At 50.9% G+C, this 15,575-nt stretch overlaps 1 protein-coding gene across 2 annotated transcripts; it reads right to left on the bottom strand.

The window, feature by feature from the left end:
- Positions 1 to 1,782: 1,782 nt before the first annotated feature.
- Positions 1,783 to 11,923, bottom strand: hapln1b (hyaluronan and proteoglycan link protein 1b). 2 transcript variants are annotated; one of them, XM_028418412.1, is made up of 6 exons: positions 11,652 to 11,923; positions 5,106 to 5,236; positions 3,001 to 3,167; positions 2,687 to 2,885; positions 2,266 to 2,568; positions 1,783 to 2,189 (listed from the first exon to the last, which is right to left on the bottom strand). In XM_028418412.1, the coding sequence occupies exons 2-6, from the start codon at positions 5,206 to 5,208 to the stop codon at positions 1,900 to 1,902; spliced, it is 1,062 nt and encodes a 353-aa protein (XP_028274213.1). In that variant the 5' UTR covers positions 5,209 to 5,236; positions 11,652 to 11,923; the 3' UTR covers positions 1,783 to 1,899. The 2 variants fall into 2 exon arrangements, with proteins under 2 accessions (XP_028274213.1, XP_028274214.1); XM_028418413.1 differs by lacking the exon at positions 11,652 to 11,923 and adding an exon at positions 5,473 to 5,728.
- Positions 11,924 to 15,575: the final 3,652 nt, after the last annotated feature.

Here is a 15,575-nt window from a genome sequence, read left to right as displayed (position 1 = left end):
GGCGGTGATAAGTGCAGCTGGACTCTGGATGAGCTCAGCGGAGCGGGCCGGCTGGGACTGCGTGCGCTGAGCTCAGGCCTGATCGATGCACGGCGCTCAGTCTGATGCCCTTACATGGAAGAAGCCTGTTAGTGCCTCCGTGCAGGAGTCGTGCTGTTCTGACAGGGTTGTGTTTCTGTCTCGGTCAGCGGGTCGGCGCCGGGTGGCTGCCGGCCCACAGGGTCCGATCTGTGAGCCCAGGCCAGGTGGCTCAGGGATTAGATCATCAGGCCAGGAACGCTGTGCTCACTCAGGACCTGGCGCCGTGCCGCCTCCAGCTCTCCGTACGTAGCTCTGGGTCCCAAAGGGATCCTTTAACTCTCAGCTACACCTTTGAGTTACAGCACAGGTGGAAGACTTCTGGTCAGGGTGGACTGGGAGTGCTGAGAGGCCGCAACACACAGTTCATGAGAGAGCAGCAAACAGCAGCAGCCTGATCCTGAACCTGATCCTCCACGAAGTCAGCCCTGGTCTAACAGGCGCGCTCCTGCTGCTCCGTCACTGTTCGGGGTCCACTGGAAACATGTTTATGCTAATTTGGTTGCGATGAGACGTTCATGGTGATTCCGTTTACAGATCCGGCGCCCTCTTGTGGTCATATGAGGACAGGACAGCACGGTGACTGAGAGGACGGAGGAGAGGCTTGTTGCTCGTTGGATCTTTGGTGGACAGTTGTAGGTGTGTGTTGGTCTTTGCACCGTGCTGCAGCGTGCTTCATGGCGGCGTGTGCGCGTCTCTTTGAGCTGCAGTGCGTCGACCTCTCGGCACTGGTTCGTTAGCCGCTACATGAGCGCTGCTGCGTGCTGGTTGAAGCTAAGACATGCTCGGAAGCCAAACACAGAATCAGCCACTACTTCACTGTAAAGCCTACGCTGTGTGTGTGTGTGTGTGTGAGTGTGCCAGGCATTTTGTGTTGCTGCGATGGACAGACTGTCCTCCGGGCGTCAGTGCAAAGGTGTGTTTGTGGTCAGGGTCGTGGAGCTTCATGTAAACCAAAGAGACTCGGACAGAAAGACAAAAATAAAAACGTACATATTTCTACAGTATATAAAAAAACAGTCGTTAACAGAACGATCACACTGTACGATGCTAACAGCTGGTTCTGGTGGTCAGTCCAACACGTCTGTGTGGAAACATAAGATACCCGGCGGGTGGATGAGTACGAAGCAGCTGACGTAGCACCTTGTTCAGAACGAGGACTTCCTGTCATCAGCGAGCGAAACCAGAGAGGCGTCCGTCCAGACTCTGTCCAGACGCTGCTGCTTAGTCCAGTCTTCAATGACAGTATGGCTGAAGGTGTGACCCCCCCCCACCCTCACTCCACCCACCCCCACCCTCACTCCACCCACCCCCACCCTCACTCCACCCCCCTTGAAGGCATTGATTAAATTACAAGAACCTTAAATATGTGTAAACTATTAAACTGATGTCTTCAGCTTCATGAAAGAAGAATAACAGTTTGAGTGTGTCTGTCCACACAGACCCCTCCTCTGTGTGTGTGTCTGTGTGCATGTGTGCCTATGTGTGTGTCTGTGTCTGTGTGTGTGTCTGTCCACACAGACCCCTCCTCTGTGTGTGTCTGTGTGCGTGCTCCTGTGTGTGTGTCTGTGTGTGTGTCTGTCCACACAGACCCCCTCCTCTGTGTGTGTGTGTGTGTGCGCGTGCTCCTGTGTGCGTGCTCCTGTGTGTGTCTCTCTGTCTGTGTGCTCCTGTGTGTGTGTGTCTGTGTGCGTGCTCCTGTGTGCGTGCTCCTGTGTGTGTGCGTGTTCCTGTGTGTGTCTCTCTGTCTGTGTGCTCCTGTGTGTGTGTCTGTGTGCTCCTGTGTGTGCGTGCTCCTGTGTGTGTGTGTGTGTCTGCGGCTCAGTCGTGGCCCTTGAAGCAGTACGCTCCGTACAGCTTGTGCTTCTTGTCGGGGAAGCCGTTGAACCTGACGGCGGCCTCCGTGGGGCTGCAGCGCCGGCGGGGGGTGGCGATGGGGTAGCGGACGCTGCCGTCGGCCAGCCAGCCGGCGTCGCAGCGGTCGTAGCCCAGCAGCTTCCAGGCGGCGTACATCTGGCCCACCTTGGCGATCTGAGCTCCGTCTTTTCGGCACGCCGTGACGGCCTCGTCGTAGGTCAGCTTGGAGGGGTGGATCAGGTAGTAGAAGCGACCTGTGGGGACGAGCAGGTGTCAGGATGCAGCCTGATCAGATCAGATACCGTGTCTTATCATTATTATTGATTTGACCTCTGTAGTGCGAGGTGAAGCAGAACACGTCGAAGTGGTTCTTGTCCTTGTCCCTCAGCCCATAGTTGCGGATCCCTGGCACCGTGCTCCTTCCCCCGCAGGGTTCCCTCGGGGCGTTGATGGGATACTGGACCGTCCCGTCGCTCAGCCAGCCGGCGTTGCACCAGTCCATCCCTCCTCGCCACGCGTCATACAACTGGTCGAAGGACGCCACGATGGCGTCCTGCTCGCGACACGCCCGCTCGGCGTCGTAGAAGTTGAGGTTGTAGCGACCGAGGCGGGGGTAGTAGGGGAAGAGGACACCTGTGCAGAGAGAGCAGCTTTCATGACGTCGGCGTCATGGCCGCCGACGTCATGAAAGCTAACAGAACACACTGAGTCCTGGAACAGAGCAGAGACGTTTACAGGACGAAGACTTTACCTTCGAGGTCCAGGGACACCACCACCGTGTCGTCCTCCAGCCCGTCAATCACCTCACATTTATATCTCCCATAATCCTCCAGGGTGAGTTCTGTGATGACCAGAGATGCATCCAGGGGGGAGGAGCCTTGAAGGTGGACGCGTCCATGGAAACTGCCGTAACTCCTTTTGTGGAAATCCATGGCGACAAACACGTCCACCTGGAGCCGGAGAAGGAAGTCACCAGATCATCATTAATAACATGTGATCATAAACTGATCATTGTTCTAATCAATATCAGAAAGACGTGCACAGGACAGTAAAGGGGGGGTGGACCTCTTTCAGGTAGTCGGAGGTCAGTTTGGTCCATTTGATCCTCATCTTGCGGCTGGGTGTGCTCAGTGATTGGTCCCTCTGGATGCGGCACGGTAACGTGGCGTTCCCTCCTCGCCGCGACACCACCTTGGACTGTTCAGACAGCACCGAGAGGCGGGGGCCATTTTCTACAAAACAGCAGAGGAGGAGTGTCACTGTGTGTGTGTGTGTGTCTGTGTGTGTCTGTGTGTGTGTGTGTGTGTGTGTCTGTCACTGTGTGTGTCTGTGTGTGTGTGTGTCTGTGTGTGTCTGTGTGTGTGTCTGTGTGTGTATGTGTGTGTCTGTTCATGTGTGTGTGTGTCTCTGTGTCTGTGTGCATGTGCATGCGTGTGTGTGTCTGTTCGTGTGTGTGTCTGTGTGTGTCTGTTCATGTGTGTGTGTGTCTGTCTGTCACTGTGTGTGTGTGTCTGCGTGTGTGTCTGTGTGTGTGTGTCTTTGTGTGTGTCTGTGTGTGTGTCTGTGTGTGTGTCTGTGCGTGTCTGTGTGTGTGTCTGTGTGTGTCTGTGCGTGTCTGTGTGTGTGTCTGTGCGTGTCTGTGTGTGTGTGTCTGTGTGTGTCTGTGCGTGTCTGTGTGTGTGTGTCTGTGTGTGTGTGTCTGTGTGTGTCTGTGTCTGTGTCTGTGTCTGCGTGTGTGTCTCTGTGTCTGTGCGTGTCTGTGTGTGTGTCTTTGTGTGTGTCTTTGTGTGTGTGTGTGTGTGTGTGTGTCTGTGTGTGTGTCTCTGTGTGTCTGTGCGTGTCTGTGTGTGTGTGTCTGTGTGTGTGTGTCTGTGCGTGTCTGTGTGTGTGTGTCTGTGCGTGTCTGTGTGTCTGTGTCTGTGCGTGTCTGTGTGTGTGTGTCTGTGTGTGTCTGTGTTACAGTGAGTGATCAGCTCATTGATCCTCTGTGTTTCTTTGCTTCCTCATCACAGTTGGTTCTCGTGTCGCTGCAGCTTCTCTGATTACTGATTGACTTTGTTCATGTTGAGAAGTTATTGATGACGTATTATTAAAGATTACTCATAGGTTAGTTAGACCCTGTTCACACTGGGGACATCAATCCGGCTAGAGCAGGATTCGGGCCGTATCTGGATATATCCGGGTTGATCTCAGTCCACCTCTCGGAGGTGGATCTAGCCGGATTGTCTTACATCTGGCTCAGGTCTGAACACAAATGCAGCTAGTGAATCCTGCTACCACTGTGATACTTCCGGTTCACGGGGACAGTGTCCGGGTCGCGTACAAAAGCCGCATGTAAACAACCGTCGAACTACGGCAGCTTTGCTCTGAGTTTATTTCCACAGGGCTGCAAAGGAATAAACTGCTTTTAGAACCGGAAAAAAACGAAAGAACGAGCGACAAAAAAACACACGACGCATGTGCACACGGTCCTACTGCAGCCTGAACGGACTCTGTATATTACAAGGCGCCACCTAGTGGTTTGGAGGACAACAAAGAAGCCGGGTTCAGCCGGATTGAGCGCGGACACGTGTGTGTGAGAAAATAGGTCTGAATGTATCCAGCTTAAAGGCGATCTGGATTCAATCCTGCTGTAGCTGGACTGACTCTCTCCAGTGTGAACGGGGTCTTAGTCAGGTTAGAGCTCCTTCAGATAAATACTAGCTGTAGGTCAGGCTGAGGTTATTAATTAGACGTTTTTATATTTATATACTCGTCAACAGATGATTAACAGTTACTTATTTTATTTTTATAAAACGCTTTTTAAATGTTGCTGTCATTAGATATTAAGTTGTTAGAGGACGGTTCATATGAGCTCATCACTGACTCAGACTGTGTCACAGAAATACAACAAATACATGAAGCTCAATGCAATGATCAGTGAGGACACACTGCTGACTGTGTGTGTGTGATATTTCAGAGTTTGCTTCATGCAGCAGCATCACTCAGAGCTCTGCTGTGTTTCCACGGCGATGAGATAACTCTATCTGACTGAGCTAACATAGCAGCCTTATCAGAGAAGAACCAACCACTCTGCAGAGTGAGTGACGTGAACACAGCACAGGATGGTCTCACTCTGCATCACTCTGAGAGAGTGTGTGTGTGTGTGTGTGTGTGTGTGACACACTCACCTGTGACATAGATGGTTCTGGAGTGCTCCAGCTCAGGATACAGCACGTCAAGTGTTTGTGCTGCACTCAGTGAGACCAGAGCCCAGATCAGCACAGGAATCATCTTCACTCAGCGCGCGGGGGTCCGATCACTGCAGACACACACAGACACACACACACAGACACACACACAGGGGGTTACAGGACTGAAGGATCATACAAAGTTATGCCTGCAGCTGGGACTCTGCAGTGCGTCTCACTGCAAAGTTAAACACAAACACATGCTGAATGATGCACACACAGGACGTCCCACAAGAAGCTGCAGCCTGCAGAGGACACACACACACACACACACACACACACACTGGATAAGCCGAGGCATACGCACTGTGCAGGAAATATTCAGTCCTCCGGCAGTGTGAGCAGGCAGCATGTCCCGGTGACACCGACCGTCCACACCTTCAGAGGCAGACTGCCACAGTGCAGCGTCAGCCCGCTCACACTGCACGTCCGTCTGAGGGAGGACACTCCCCCTGCATCCCCACCTGATTCTGACCGGAGCCGAGCCTGAGCCTGAGCAGAGGACCGGCCCAAATGTCCTCGTTTTCTACAAACGTCCTCGTCCCCATGAGCTCTGAGGCTCCAGCTGGTCCTCGCAGAGACAGTCAAACACTGACACACTCTCACAAACAGAGAGCTTCACCTTGTACCTCTGCAGGAGGCGCTGTGGAGCGCCAAAGCTGCCAGAAGGCTTTTACCTCCATCCATTGTTAGGAGGATTAACCCTCTTCATCATAACAGAGGATCTGAAACACACGTTTTCTTTAAATGTACACAAACTTTCTGACACATGTCACATGTTAAATATTCTGCACTCCTCACAGGAAGCAGGAAGCAGGAAGCCATGATGGACATGTTCAAACTGGGAGCTCTGGACTTCCATGTGCCTGTGTGTGTGTGTCTCTGTGTGTGTGTGTCTGTGTGTGTGTGTGTCTCTGTGTGCGTGTGTGTGTGCATGTGTCTCTCTGTGTGTGTGTGTGTGTGTGTGTGTGTGTGTGTGTGCATGTGTCTCTCTGTGTGTGTGTGTGTGTGTCTCTGTGTGTGTGTGTGTGTGTGCATGTGTCTCTGTGTGTGTGTGTGTGTGTCTCTGTGTGTGTGTGTGTGTGTGCATGTGTCTCTCTGTGTGTCTCTGTGTGTGTGTGTGTGTGCATGTGTCTCTCTGTGTGTGTGTGTGTGTCTCTGTGTGTGTGTGTGTGTGTGTGCATGTGTCTCTCTGTGTGTCTCTGTGTGTGTTCATTCAGATCGATCTCCTCCTGCCTCCTTATCTTCATTCACTCCATCCCAAACTGCTGATGCCCGCCCCGTCTTTGCCAGGTGGAGCTCCTGCAGTCAGCAGAATAACTGCAGCACACACACACACACACTCTCGCCCCCTCCCACCTGAAAATAGTAATTACAGGACGGGACTGAGCAGCGATAAGTAGGTGGAAGGAAAGATGTGAAATGTCCTTTAAAGCTGTGACTGCAGGAGGAGAGCAGCTGATGTGTGAAATGAGGAGGAGACGGAGATACAGCAAGAAAAAAGCTGGAGCAGTGAGGGAGGTGGAGGAGGGAGGAGGAGGGAGGTGGAGGAGGGAGGAGGAGGGAGGTGGAGGAGGGAGGAGGAGGTGGAGGAGGGAGGAGGGAGGAGGAGGAGGGAGGTGGAGGAGGGAGGAGGAGGAGGGAGGAGGGAGGTGGAGGAGGGAGGAGGAGGAGGGAGGAGGAGGTGGAGGAGGGAGGAGGAGGGAGGAGGAGGAGGGAGGAGGGAGGAGGAGGTGGCAGGACTCTGCAGCAGCAGAAATGATGCAGAGCAGTGAAGTTTCAGGCTCCGTTAGCAGCTGTTAGTGAAGAGCAGGGACGCTCATTACAGCAAACATGGCCGCTCAGTGTTTACGTTAATCAGACACGTCAACAATGTATCCATAACCTGCTTATCAATAACATCAGCGGCCATTCTTTAAACTACTAACTCACTTTTTTGGGACTTTTAGCGACTTTAACCATGAAGCTAACTTTTTTGTCAACATAGCTAATGTTACCGTGGCAACACCGTGGCAGCAGTTCTTCTTTCCCTTTTATCAATAAGTACTAAACCCGTCATCTTATTGATGTATCTGTTTGTTTTAGCTCATGGACCTGTTTTGGTTGATCTTTACTTTCAGCTGAACAGCTAAGTTAGCTGACAGACAGGCCAGACATCACCATCATCACCATCATCCTCATCATCATCATCACCATCTTCACCATCATCACCATCCTCATCACACACACACAGAACGGTGTGGAGCATTCCTCAGCTGTGTGGTGGATAAACAAGCCGAGTCTTCACAGGCCAGGTGTGTTTGTCACCTGTGTGGCGTTCAGGTGCGAGGACGGGGGTCAGATGTTTCCTGTCTGCAGACACGTGAGGAGTCCAGACATTAAAGGCCTCAAATCTGTGCTCCGAGAGAGGAGGCAGCGGCCCCGCCCAGCCCTGAGGCACCGAGTGAGGGATCAGGTCACACACACACACACACACTGTGGGGATTTATTTTGAAAGGACACATGCTGGTTTGGCCTCATTAGCTTCTTGTTCCTTTAGCCCTAATTTCTAAAATGACTACACGACTACATTTTATTTTAATTCAGTGTTTTTGATTTATTTAAAACTTTGGACTAAATATCTGAAAATTAGCACGTAGCTTGAAGCATTATGTTGTTAACAGTGATGATGTGATGTGATGTCATCAGTGTGCTGGCGGTGAGGAGACACACCTGTGAAGGTTCGCTGGTCAGGAGGCCTTCATCTGTGTCTGTGTGTGTGTGTGTGTGTGTGTGTATGTGTGTGTCTGTGTGTCTGTGTGTGTCTGTGTGTGTGTGTGTGTGTGTCTGTGTGTCTGTGTGTCTGTGTGTGTGTGTGTCTGTGTGTGTGTGTCTGTGTGTCTGTGTGTGTGTGTGTGTATGTGTGTGTCTGTGTGTGTGTGTGTGTGTGTGTGTGTGTGTCTGTGTGTGTGTGTGTGTGTGTGTGTGTATGTGTGTATCTGTGTGTCTGTGTGTGTGTGTCTGTGTGTCTGTGTGTCTGTGTGTGTGTGTGTGTATGTGTGTGTGTGTGTGTGTGTGTGTGTGTGTATGTGTGTGTCTGTGTGTCTGTGTGTGTGTGTCTGTGTGTCTGTGTGTGTGTGTGTCTGTGTCTGTGTGTCTGTGTGTGTGTGTGTGTGTGTGTGTGTGTGTGTGTGTCTGTGTGTGTCTCTGACAGGTCCGTTCCTCTTTGTTTGTCCTCAGAGTCTGGTTACATCGCTGATGGTTCAGAGTGTGAGCGATCGTCCCCTGGAGACCCACAAACATGAAGATCTGAGGCCACTGATATTTATGACGGAGCCACGACCCGACCCAGAGGGACGAGCTGATAGAGACCTGAGGGGGGCGTTTACACAGAGGGGGGCTGATCCAGTGTGTGTGTGTGTGTGCGTGCGTGTGTGTGTGTGGAGACATTACCTCCATAAAACTAGCTGTGACCTCTGAGTGGGTGAAACTTTAACTGTGACTGCAACAGGCCCGGAGGAGAAAACACACACACACACACACACACACATTAGGAGGTTAATGTAGTTACAGTGTGTAACTGAGTAACTGATCTGTTCGTGTGAGGGGCTGAGGGTGATGTCACAAACCCGTTGAACATATGTCTCCATTACACACGTCTACATGTCAATTTATGGTCAAACAGAGCAAACAAGGTGGAGGCTGTGTTCTGCCTCTGTCTCAGTCACTGCTGCAGGTTGTACAGAGTAAAAGCAGCTGCTGGGTCAAAGTTAGATATAAACCTGACTTCAGCGCTGACAGCCGAGCAGGGTCAGGCCGCTCTTCGGGTGTACACACTAATTCAGTGTGAAAAGGAGCCGAGCATTAGCTTCACTTTAGCATTTAACTCTTTGTCCTCTGGAAGCCTGTAGAGACCACGTCCTGCTGGGTGCAGACACGTCAGGTGCAGCGCTGGTTTTAGACATTTGGTGTGAGGGGTGGATGTGGACGGTGTGTGACGTAGCTCAGATAAACACTGGGCGGTGATAAGGCAGCAGGAGGCTCAGGCTGTGTGTGTGTGTGTGTGCAGATAGTGACGGGCTCTTTGAACGTGCTGCTATCTGCAGATGTTTGGAGCTCTGGAAGTCTTCAGGTCGGCCGGCTGACGCTGCTGCTCCACAGATAAGATCCTCAGAGCCGCAGCGTCCACACCTGAACCCTGGCGGCCGCTCTGAACCCGGGTGGCCGCTACAACCCGCTCTGAACCCGGGTGGCCGCTAACACCAGCTCTGACGCGCTATGGCTGAAGCACCACGTCATGCTCCAAGTTACACTGAGGTCTCCATGGAAACAGAACTATATTCAGCATCTCTGGACCGCAGGAACAACCTGCTCTGGAAAAGCAGCCATCACACACTCCTGTGTGTGTTTGGGTGGAGCGCTGGGTGGGGTATTTACCGTCCACACACATACACACACAGCTCCGTCAGTTTCCAAAGCAGGTATATTTTCATTACACGTCACCGCCGCCACAAAGAGACCTCAGTGTGCAGCACAGTGGGGCTGTGATGGCGGGTTTGAGGGCCAATCAGAACGCTGAGATTCAATATAAGGAACACACACACACACACACACACAGACACACTTCCTGTTCACGTGTGACCTCTTCACGGGTCACACAGCACTTCCTGTGCAATCAGTGATGAAAGAGTGAAAGACGGCGGGAGAAACCTGTCTCTGCTCTGACATCTGTAGGTTAGCGTAGCTTAGCACCACAGACTGGATTTAAGGGAAAACAGGAAGTGAAATGTCAGCATGATGTAGCTGTTTAACCCCACAGTCACGTCTGCTTGGACATGAAGGGGTGTCTTTATTTAGGGCCGTGTCTGATCCGACAGACAGATTCATGACCTGATTATAAAACCTTTGAAACACACACTCTGTCCAAGAGGGGCAGCATCCAGGAGCTGCTCACCCTTTAACCCTTCAACCCCCCCATGGGTCAGAGGTCAGCTTAGCATAGCCTAGCTTAGCATAAGGTCTGGAGACAGCAAGCATGAAGGCCACTTTCACAACAGCAGCAACATCCTCATCGATAAACATGATCAATAAAAGCCCAGAATCGACACATGGTTTAAGAGGTTACCATGGTGACAAGCCCCGCCCCTTTACATACATGCTAACTGCTGCTAGCTAGCCATCCTTAGCTGCTCATTGTGTTTCCTCTTTGATCTGATTGGTTCCCTCTGCCATGCTGCAGCCATGGCAAACACATTCGCCAACACAACTGCCATTCATAAGCCCAGTAAAGACACACACATACACACACACACAGACACAGACACACACAGACACACAATTCATTTAACCTGTTGTTTTTAGGTCGTGTGTCTGTGTGTGTGTGTGTGCAGGATAACTGGGGCCCATTCTGTGTGTGTCTGTGTGCTGGGTGGGTGGGTGCAGGGGTAATGGGTGGGGGTCAGGGTGGAGCCGCAGAGTCTAAGCCAGCAGACAGAGAGGGCTTGTTGGGCTCTAACTCAGCGGGCCTCTTGCTGCACAACATTGTTGACCACAACTATGACAAGTCTCACAAGTATGATGGTGTGCGCCGCCACCGCTGCCGCGCGACAGCGAGGCTCCGCCCTCCGCCTGTCAAGGTTTCACACTGCAGCTGTGTGTGTGAGACGGAGGCCGGATAACAACCGGTTAAACACTTCTGAAGAGGCTCTGTGTGTCAGGAAGGAGAAGCCCATTAGCTTAGCTTAGCACCAAGCCTTAAAGAGACAGCGCACCTGAAAATGCAGTCAGAGTTTTAAAGCATCTGCTGACCTTGTTGAGAGCAGATTTTTGTCGTATTATTGGTGGATGCACACTTTTTAAACACATTTAAATCCTAATTCTTCCTTTTAGGTTCAGTTTCTGGTGCAGAGGCGGCTTCAACACAACGATCACATGTTTAGTTCCACTCTATACCTGCAGAGTGTGAGTGTGACCTCAACAGCTCAGAAGACTCTAAACGTACCAAACAGGCGCTTCATTTTCCAGACAACGAAGTTTCTCCAGCACATAGAGTCAAAGCAACGGCATCTAAAACATCTGCAGCTCAAACCTCTGAAGCTCCTCATCAGTGTATAAAATAATGACCAGCTCCTTGATGCAGAGCCGGACGTGTCAGCTGGAAGCACAGACTGATCCTCCAGTGTTCCTCCAGACATGAACAGGTCCTGGAGCAGCTTAACCACCAGCACGCTGACAGAGGGGCAGCGGCTGAATCTGTGCCGGGACAGACTGCAACATACAGCTGAGACCAGAACCAGCTGGAGCCATGTGAGAACACCTCCTCTGTAACTTACAGAGGTTAAATATGCTTCATGTTTTAAAAACACCCTCAGCTGTCTGTCTGTTTGAAATCTGCCAATCATCCACCTCGCTGCACACACGCGCGCATCTCCTCACTGAACCTCCACACAGCTGACATCTTTCAGAAAAATGTTCTTAAAAACATCAAATAAAGAAAAAGCTCTTTACCTCGCGGTGCGTCGCTGCCTGACGTCCAGACTCTGAAGCGCGGAACGTTTTACGCACGGAGCAGCTGGAAGAAGCTGTGTCCTCTCCTGGAGGCTCCGCGGAGACTGTGGCAGCTCCTCCTGGTCGTCCGCGTGTGTACACGCGGGGAGGAGAGGGGTCTGCTGTGGACGAGGCGCGTGCAGGTGGAGTGTACGAAGAGCAGAGGTGAAGAAGAGGAGGAGGAGGAGGAAGTTGTGAAATCAGTCCGGAGCTTCAGTCACATCCCTGCAGGATGTTCAGTGTTATTTTTGTTGTACTTTGTGTGTGTGTGTGTGTGTGTGTGTGTGTGTGTGTGTGTTGCTCAACATGTGGCACCACGGTTCATTTACAGTCCTTCCCTCGTGCTTCCTCTGGCTCTCAGCCTCCTGCTTACAGAGAACTTTCTTCTTTTTATACCTGCTGTCATATTTCAAACAAACTCCCAGAATTCCATCTGCCGGGCGTCAGGCTGTGAGCGGGTGTTGAACCAGGTTTGGTTCGGTCCAATCAGAGTGCTGTCAGCAGGAGACACTTGACCCTCACCTGGAGTCCAGTCTGAGTTCTTGTAGCTCCATGTTTGGTCTCCAGACCTCCACCTCACACGCTCTAACATGGAGGTCTGTGAGGATGGACTCACTGTGGGAGGCAGCCTTCAAGTGGACACTGGAGGAACTGCAGCTGCCCGTGTTTAATGCTAATGACCCAGAGTGTTTCCTGTGTTTACAGTTCTTTTAGGCTAACGAGGAACAGCTCTGGGTGTCTCCTCTCAGATGCTGCGGGGAACGTTACACAACGCTCAGCCGAGAATTCATCACACTCCCATTATAACCCCCCCCCCCCCCCCCCCCATCCATCAGACTCCACCACCTCTGTCTCTCTGTCTCCATTCTGTTGTTTTTAAGCTTCAGTTAAAGGCTGTTAAAGACGAGCGGGGCACAGAGCCAGACGTCTGAAAATAAACACTAAGCTAAGCTAAGCTAAGCTAACAGCCTCCATTATCTAAACACTTTAAATCACACAGACAGATTTCTGGGCTGTGATGAAGATCGCTCAGTTTTCCGCTCAGTATTGTGTCATAAATTATCTCTGTGCTGCAATTATCTCATAAAAACACACTGTTAACCCTTTATTCATTAGACCACATGTTCAAAAAGAAATCTGCTGGAGACAGAGAGACAGAGGGACAGAGACAGAGACGGACAGAGACAGAGACGGTCAGAGAGACAGACAGAGAGACAGAGACAGACAGACAGCGAGACAGAGAGACAGACAGACAGAGAGACAGAGACAGAGAGAGAGACAGACAGAGAGACAGACAGAGAGAGAGACAGAGAGAGAGACAGAGACAGACAGGGAGAGAGACAGAGAGAGAGAGAGACAGACAGAGGGACAGACAGAGAGACAGACAGAGAGACAGTGGTGGACGCCCTGTTTGTTTTGTGGTGTTGACTGTTTCATTTAGCCTTCTGGTCCCCATGTGAAAATATTTGTCCCCGTTTACGGCCTCAGGTTGCTGAAAACACAGGTTTATTTATAATAACATATTTATTTATTATTAACGCTCTGTGGGGGGGTTTACCGTTTGTTCCTGCAGGGGGCGCTGCTGTTTCTGTGAAAGTGTAGAAGCAGAGTGAGGAAAGAAATCTGACTTAGTCCTCTCTGGTGGCTCACTACACCTCCCGCTGGTTCAGAGTGGCATTAGCACGCTGACCGTAGAAGACATCTCTGCCGCTCCAACTCCAACAATTCCTGAACGCTGTACGCCTCCTTCAAGCTACTTTCTTTAGAAATGGCTGCTTTGACTGGAGTTTAAATCTCAGACTAAATGTTTCTGGAGACGTGTCGCCGCCCAGCCCTCACAAAGATTCGCTCCGTCTGACTAAGTGGTCACAGCTCGCAGCCTCTGGTCCGGTGACCTTTATTGCTTTGACCTTCTGCCTTTAAAGCTCGCTGACCGGGACGATGCTGCAGTTAATGGTGCGGTTTTAGCAGAGCGAGCAGCACAGCTGATTTACATCCAGCTGATGACGTCTCTGACCTGAGCAGCAGGGCTGAGAGATGTCAACTCCACAGATAAAAAGAACAGAGGTTTGAAGCCTGTGTCAGGAGTTTAGAAGCAGTTTGCTCATAATGCAGCTGTAGATTCAGGTGTGTGTGTGTGTGTGTGTGTGTGTGTGTGTGTGGACAGGGGGTCTTTGTGCTGGGTCAGGGTGGGGTTCAGTTAACGACAAGTACACACACACACACACACAGCTCCACCCTGGCCACTTTAACTGCTCTCAGTGAGCATTCACCATTCATGCAGCCTGTTAGCTGTGCGGAGCTCTGCTGCTCTTTGTGTCGTCTCCTGGAGGATGAATCTGGTTCATGTCAGTCTGAACATGCTGCTGCTGCTGCTGCTGGCTCTCTGCAGCACGGCGCTCACTCTGTCTGAGCTCATGTTACTGCTGTGATGCTGTCTGAATATCTGATGTGTGCAGTTTTACTCTGTCTGTAAACACATCATGTTAGCATAGCAACCTCCTAGCTAACTCATGTTTGTGATCATCAGCAGTACACACATCCTAACATAGTGTGTGATGCTGAATGCTAACATGACTCAGACTCAGTGAGAAACAGGAAGTACAAGCAGTGATCTCATGTCATCCAGGCTGCTGTCAGGTCGTGCTAGCCCAGGGCTCTGAGTCCTTCAAAGGAGCTCTGAAAGGTCTGAATCAAAGTCTGTGAGCGCAGGAACAGACGCTGCTTTCTGAGGACTCCACCTTCCTCCACCCTCCTCTTCCTCCTCCGCACACAGAGGCTGGAACTGCTCTGTTTACTCCCTCAGAAAGCTGCTTCTGTGCAGGAAAAGGTAAATACCTGCTCTGGTCATTATAACCCCCCCCCCCCAGGACCAGGTTCAAGGCCAGAGGACAGAGGAGGCCTGAAACATGAGCTGTGTCTGACAGACGGGGGTCAGACTCAGGACAGAAAGGGAAACAATCACACATTCATGCTCCCCAGATGATGATGGTTCCTGCTCCTGCATGTTAGCGCCTTCTTTTCCCTGAATGTTCTTTTGGTTTGCCAACTCCATTTAAACTTTATTGAAACACATAAATCAGAGACAAATAATTAAAAGACAATACTGTCCAAATGTGTGCACGGTCACACCCAGCTCTTCCTCATTATGATGCTTTAAGTACACATGAGGGAGCAGATCCTCTGCAGCAGGCGTGGTTCAGAGTCTGATTGCAGCAGAGGCCTGGAGGAGGCTCTCTGAGACCCAGCTCTATCTCAGCAGACACATGTCCAACAGGAGACGCTGTCTGAGATAAGCAGAGACCTGGCGGCACCTAGTTCACACAGCGTCGCCGCCACCGCCGGTGAGAACGCTCTGTGGGAAACACATGATAGCGGTGAAAAGGACATCAAGGGTCAACAACAACAAACAGGCGACAGAGGAGCTGAAGGTCCGTCTGTCCAAAGGATTCATCGACTGACGTGTGGAGGAAACAGCATGTTCAGCTGCCTCAGCAGCAGCACTGGCTTCAAAACTAATCAGTAGAATTATTTCTGTTGCATCTTTCACATCAGATCAAATCCAAAGTAACTAAACTAAAACACAAACAAATAAAATCATAACAAATAATACAAAAAAGTAAATAAATAGAAAATAAATTAATAAAAAGACATTATCAAAATGATTAATCATAAAAGACTGAATAAAAAACACTCCTCTCAAAGTTTAATTGAAAAGTTTCATGATTTCAATGGATAAACATGTCTGGGGTGTGAAATAGCTCACACACAGCAGGTGGCGCTAGCGGTAGGTGCATTCATGGATCGTATCTGCTTCTGAAGAAGAAGAAGAAGAAGAAGAAGAAGAAGAGGACGTGAACCAATCAGAGAGCTCTTTACTGCTGC

The sequence above is a fragment of the Parambassis ranga genome, chromosome 12 (genome assembly GCF_900634625.1).
Source record: "Parambassis ranga chromosome 12, fParRan2.1, whole genome shotgun sequence".
Lineage (NCBI taxonomy): Eukaryota > Metazoa > Chordata > Actinopteri > Ambassidae > Parambassis > Parambassis ranga.
Note: the sequence above shows the minus strand (reverse complement) of the source record. Positions and strands in the feature narration are given on the sequence as shown.

Bases quoted from the DNA above. Each gene is read 5' to 3' on its own strand.
- hapln1b (XM_028418412.1), bottom strand. From the start codon at position 5,208: ATGATTCCTGTGCTGATCTGGGCTCTGGTCTCACTGAGTGCAGCACAA. The intron at 2,886-3,000 runs GTCCACCCCCCC...CTCCGGCTCCAG, and splicing joins CCTCCGACTACCTGAAAGAG to GTGGACGTGTTTGTCGCCAT. The intron at 2,190-2,265 runs GTCAAATCAATA...TCGTCCCCACAG, and splicing joins CTTCACCTCGCACTACAGAG to GTCGCTTCTACTACCTGATC.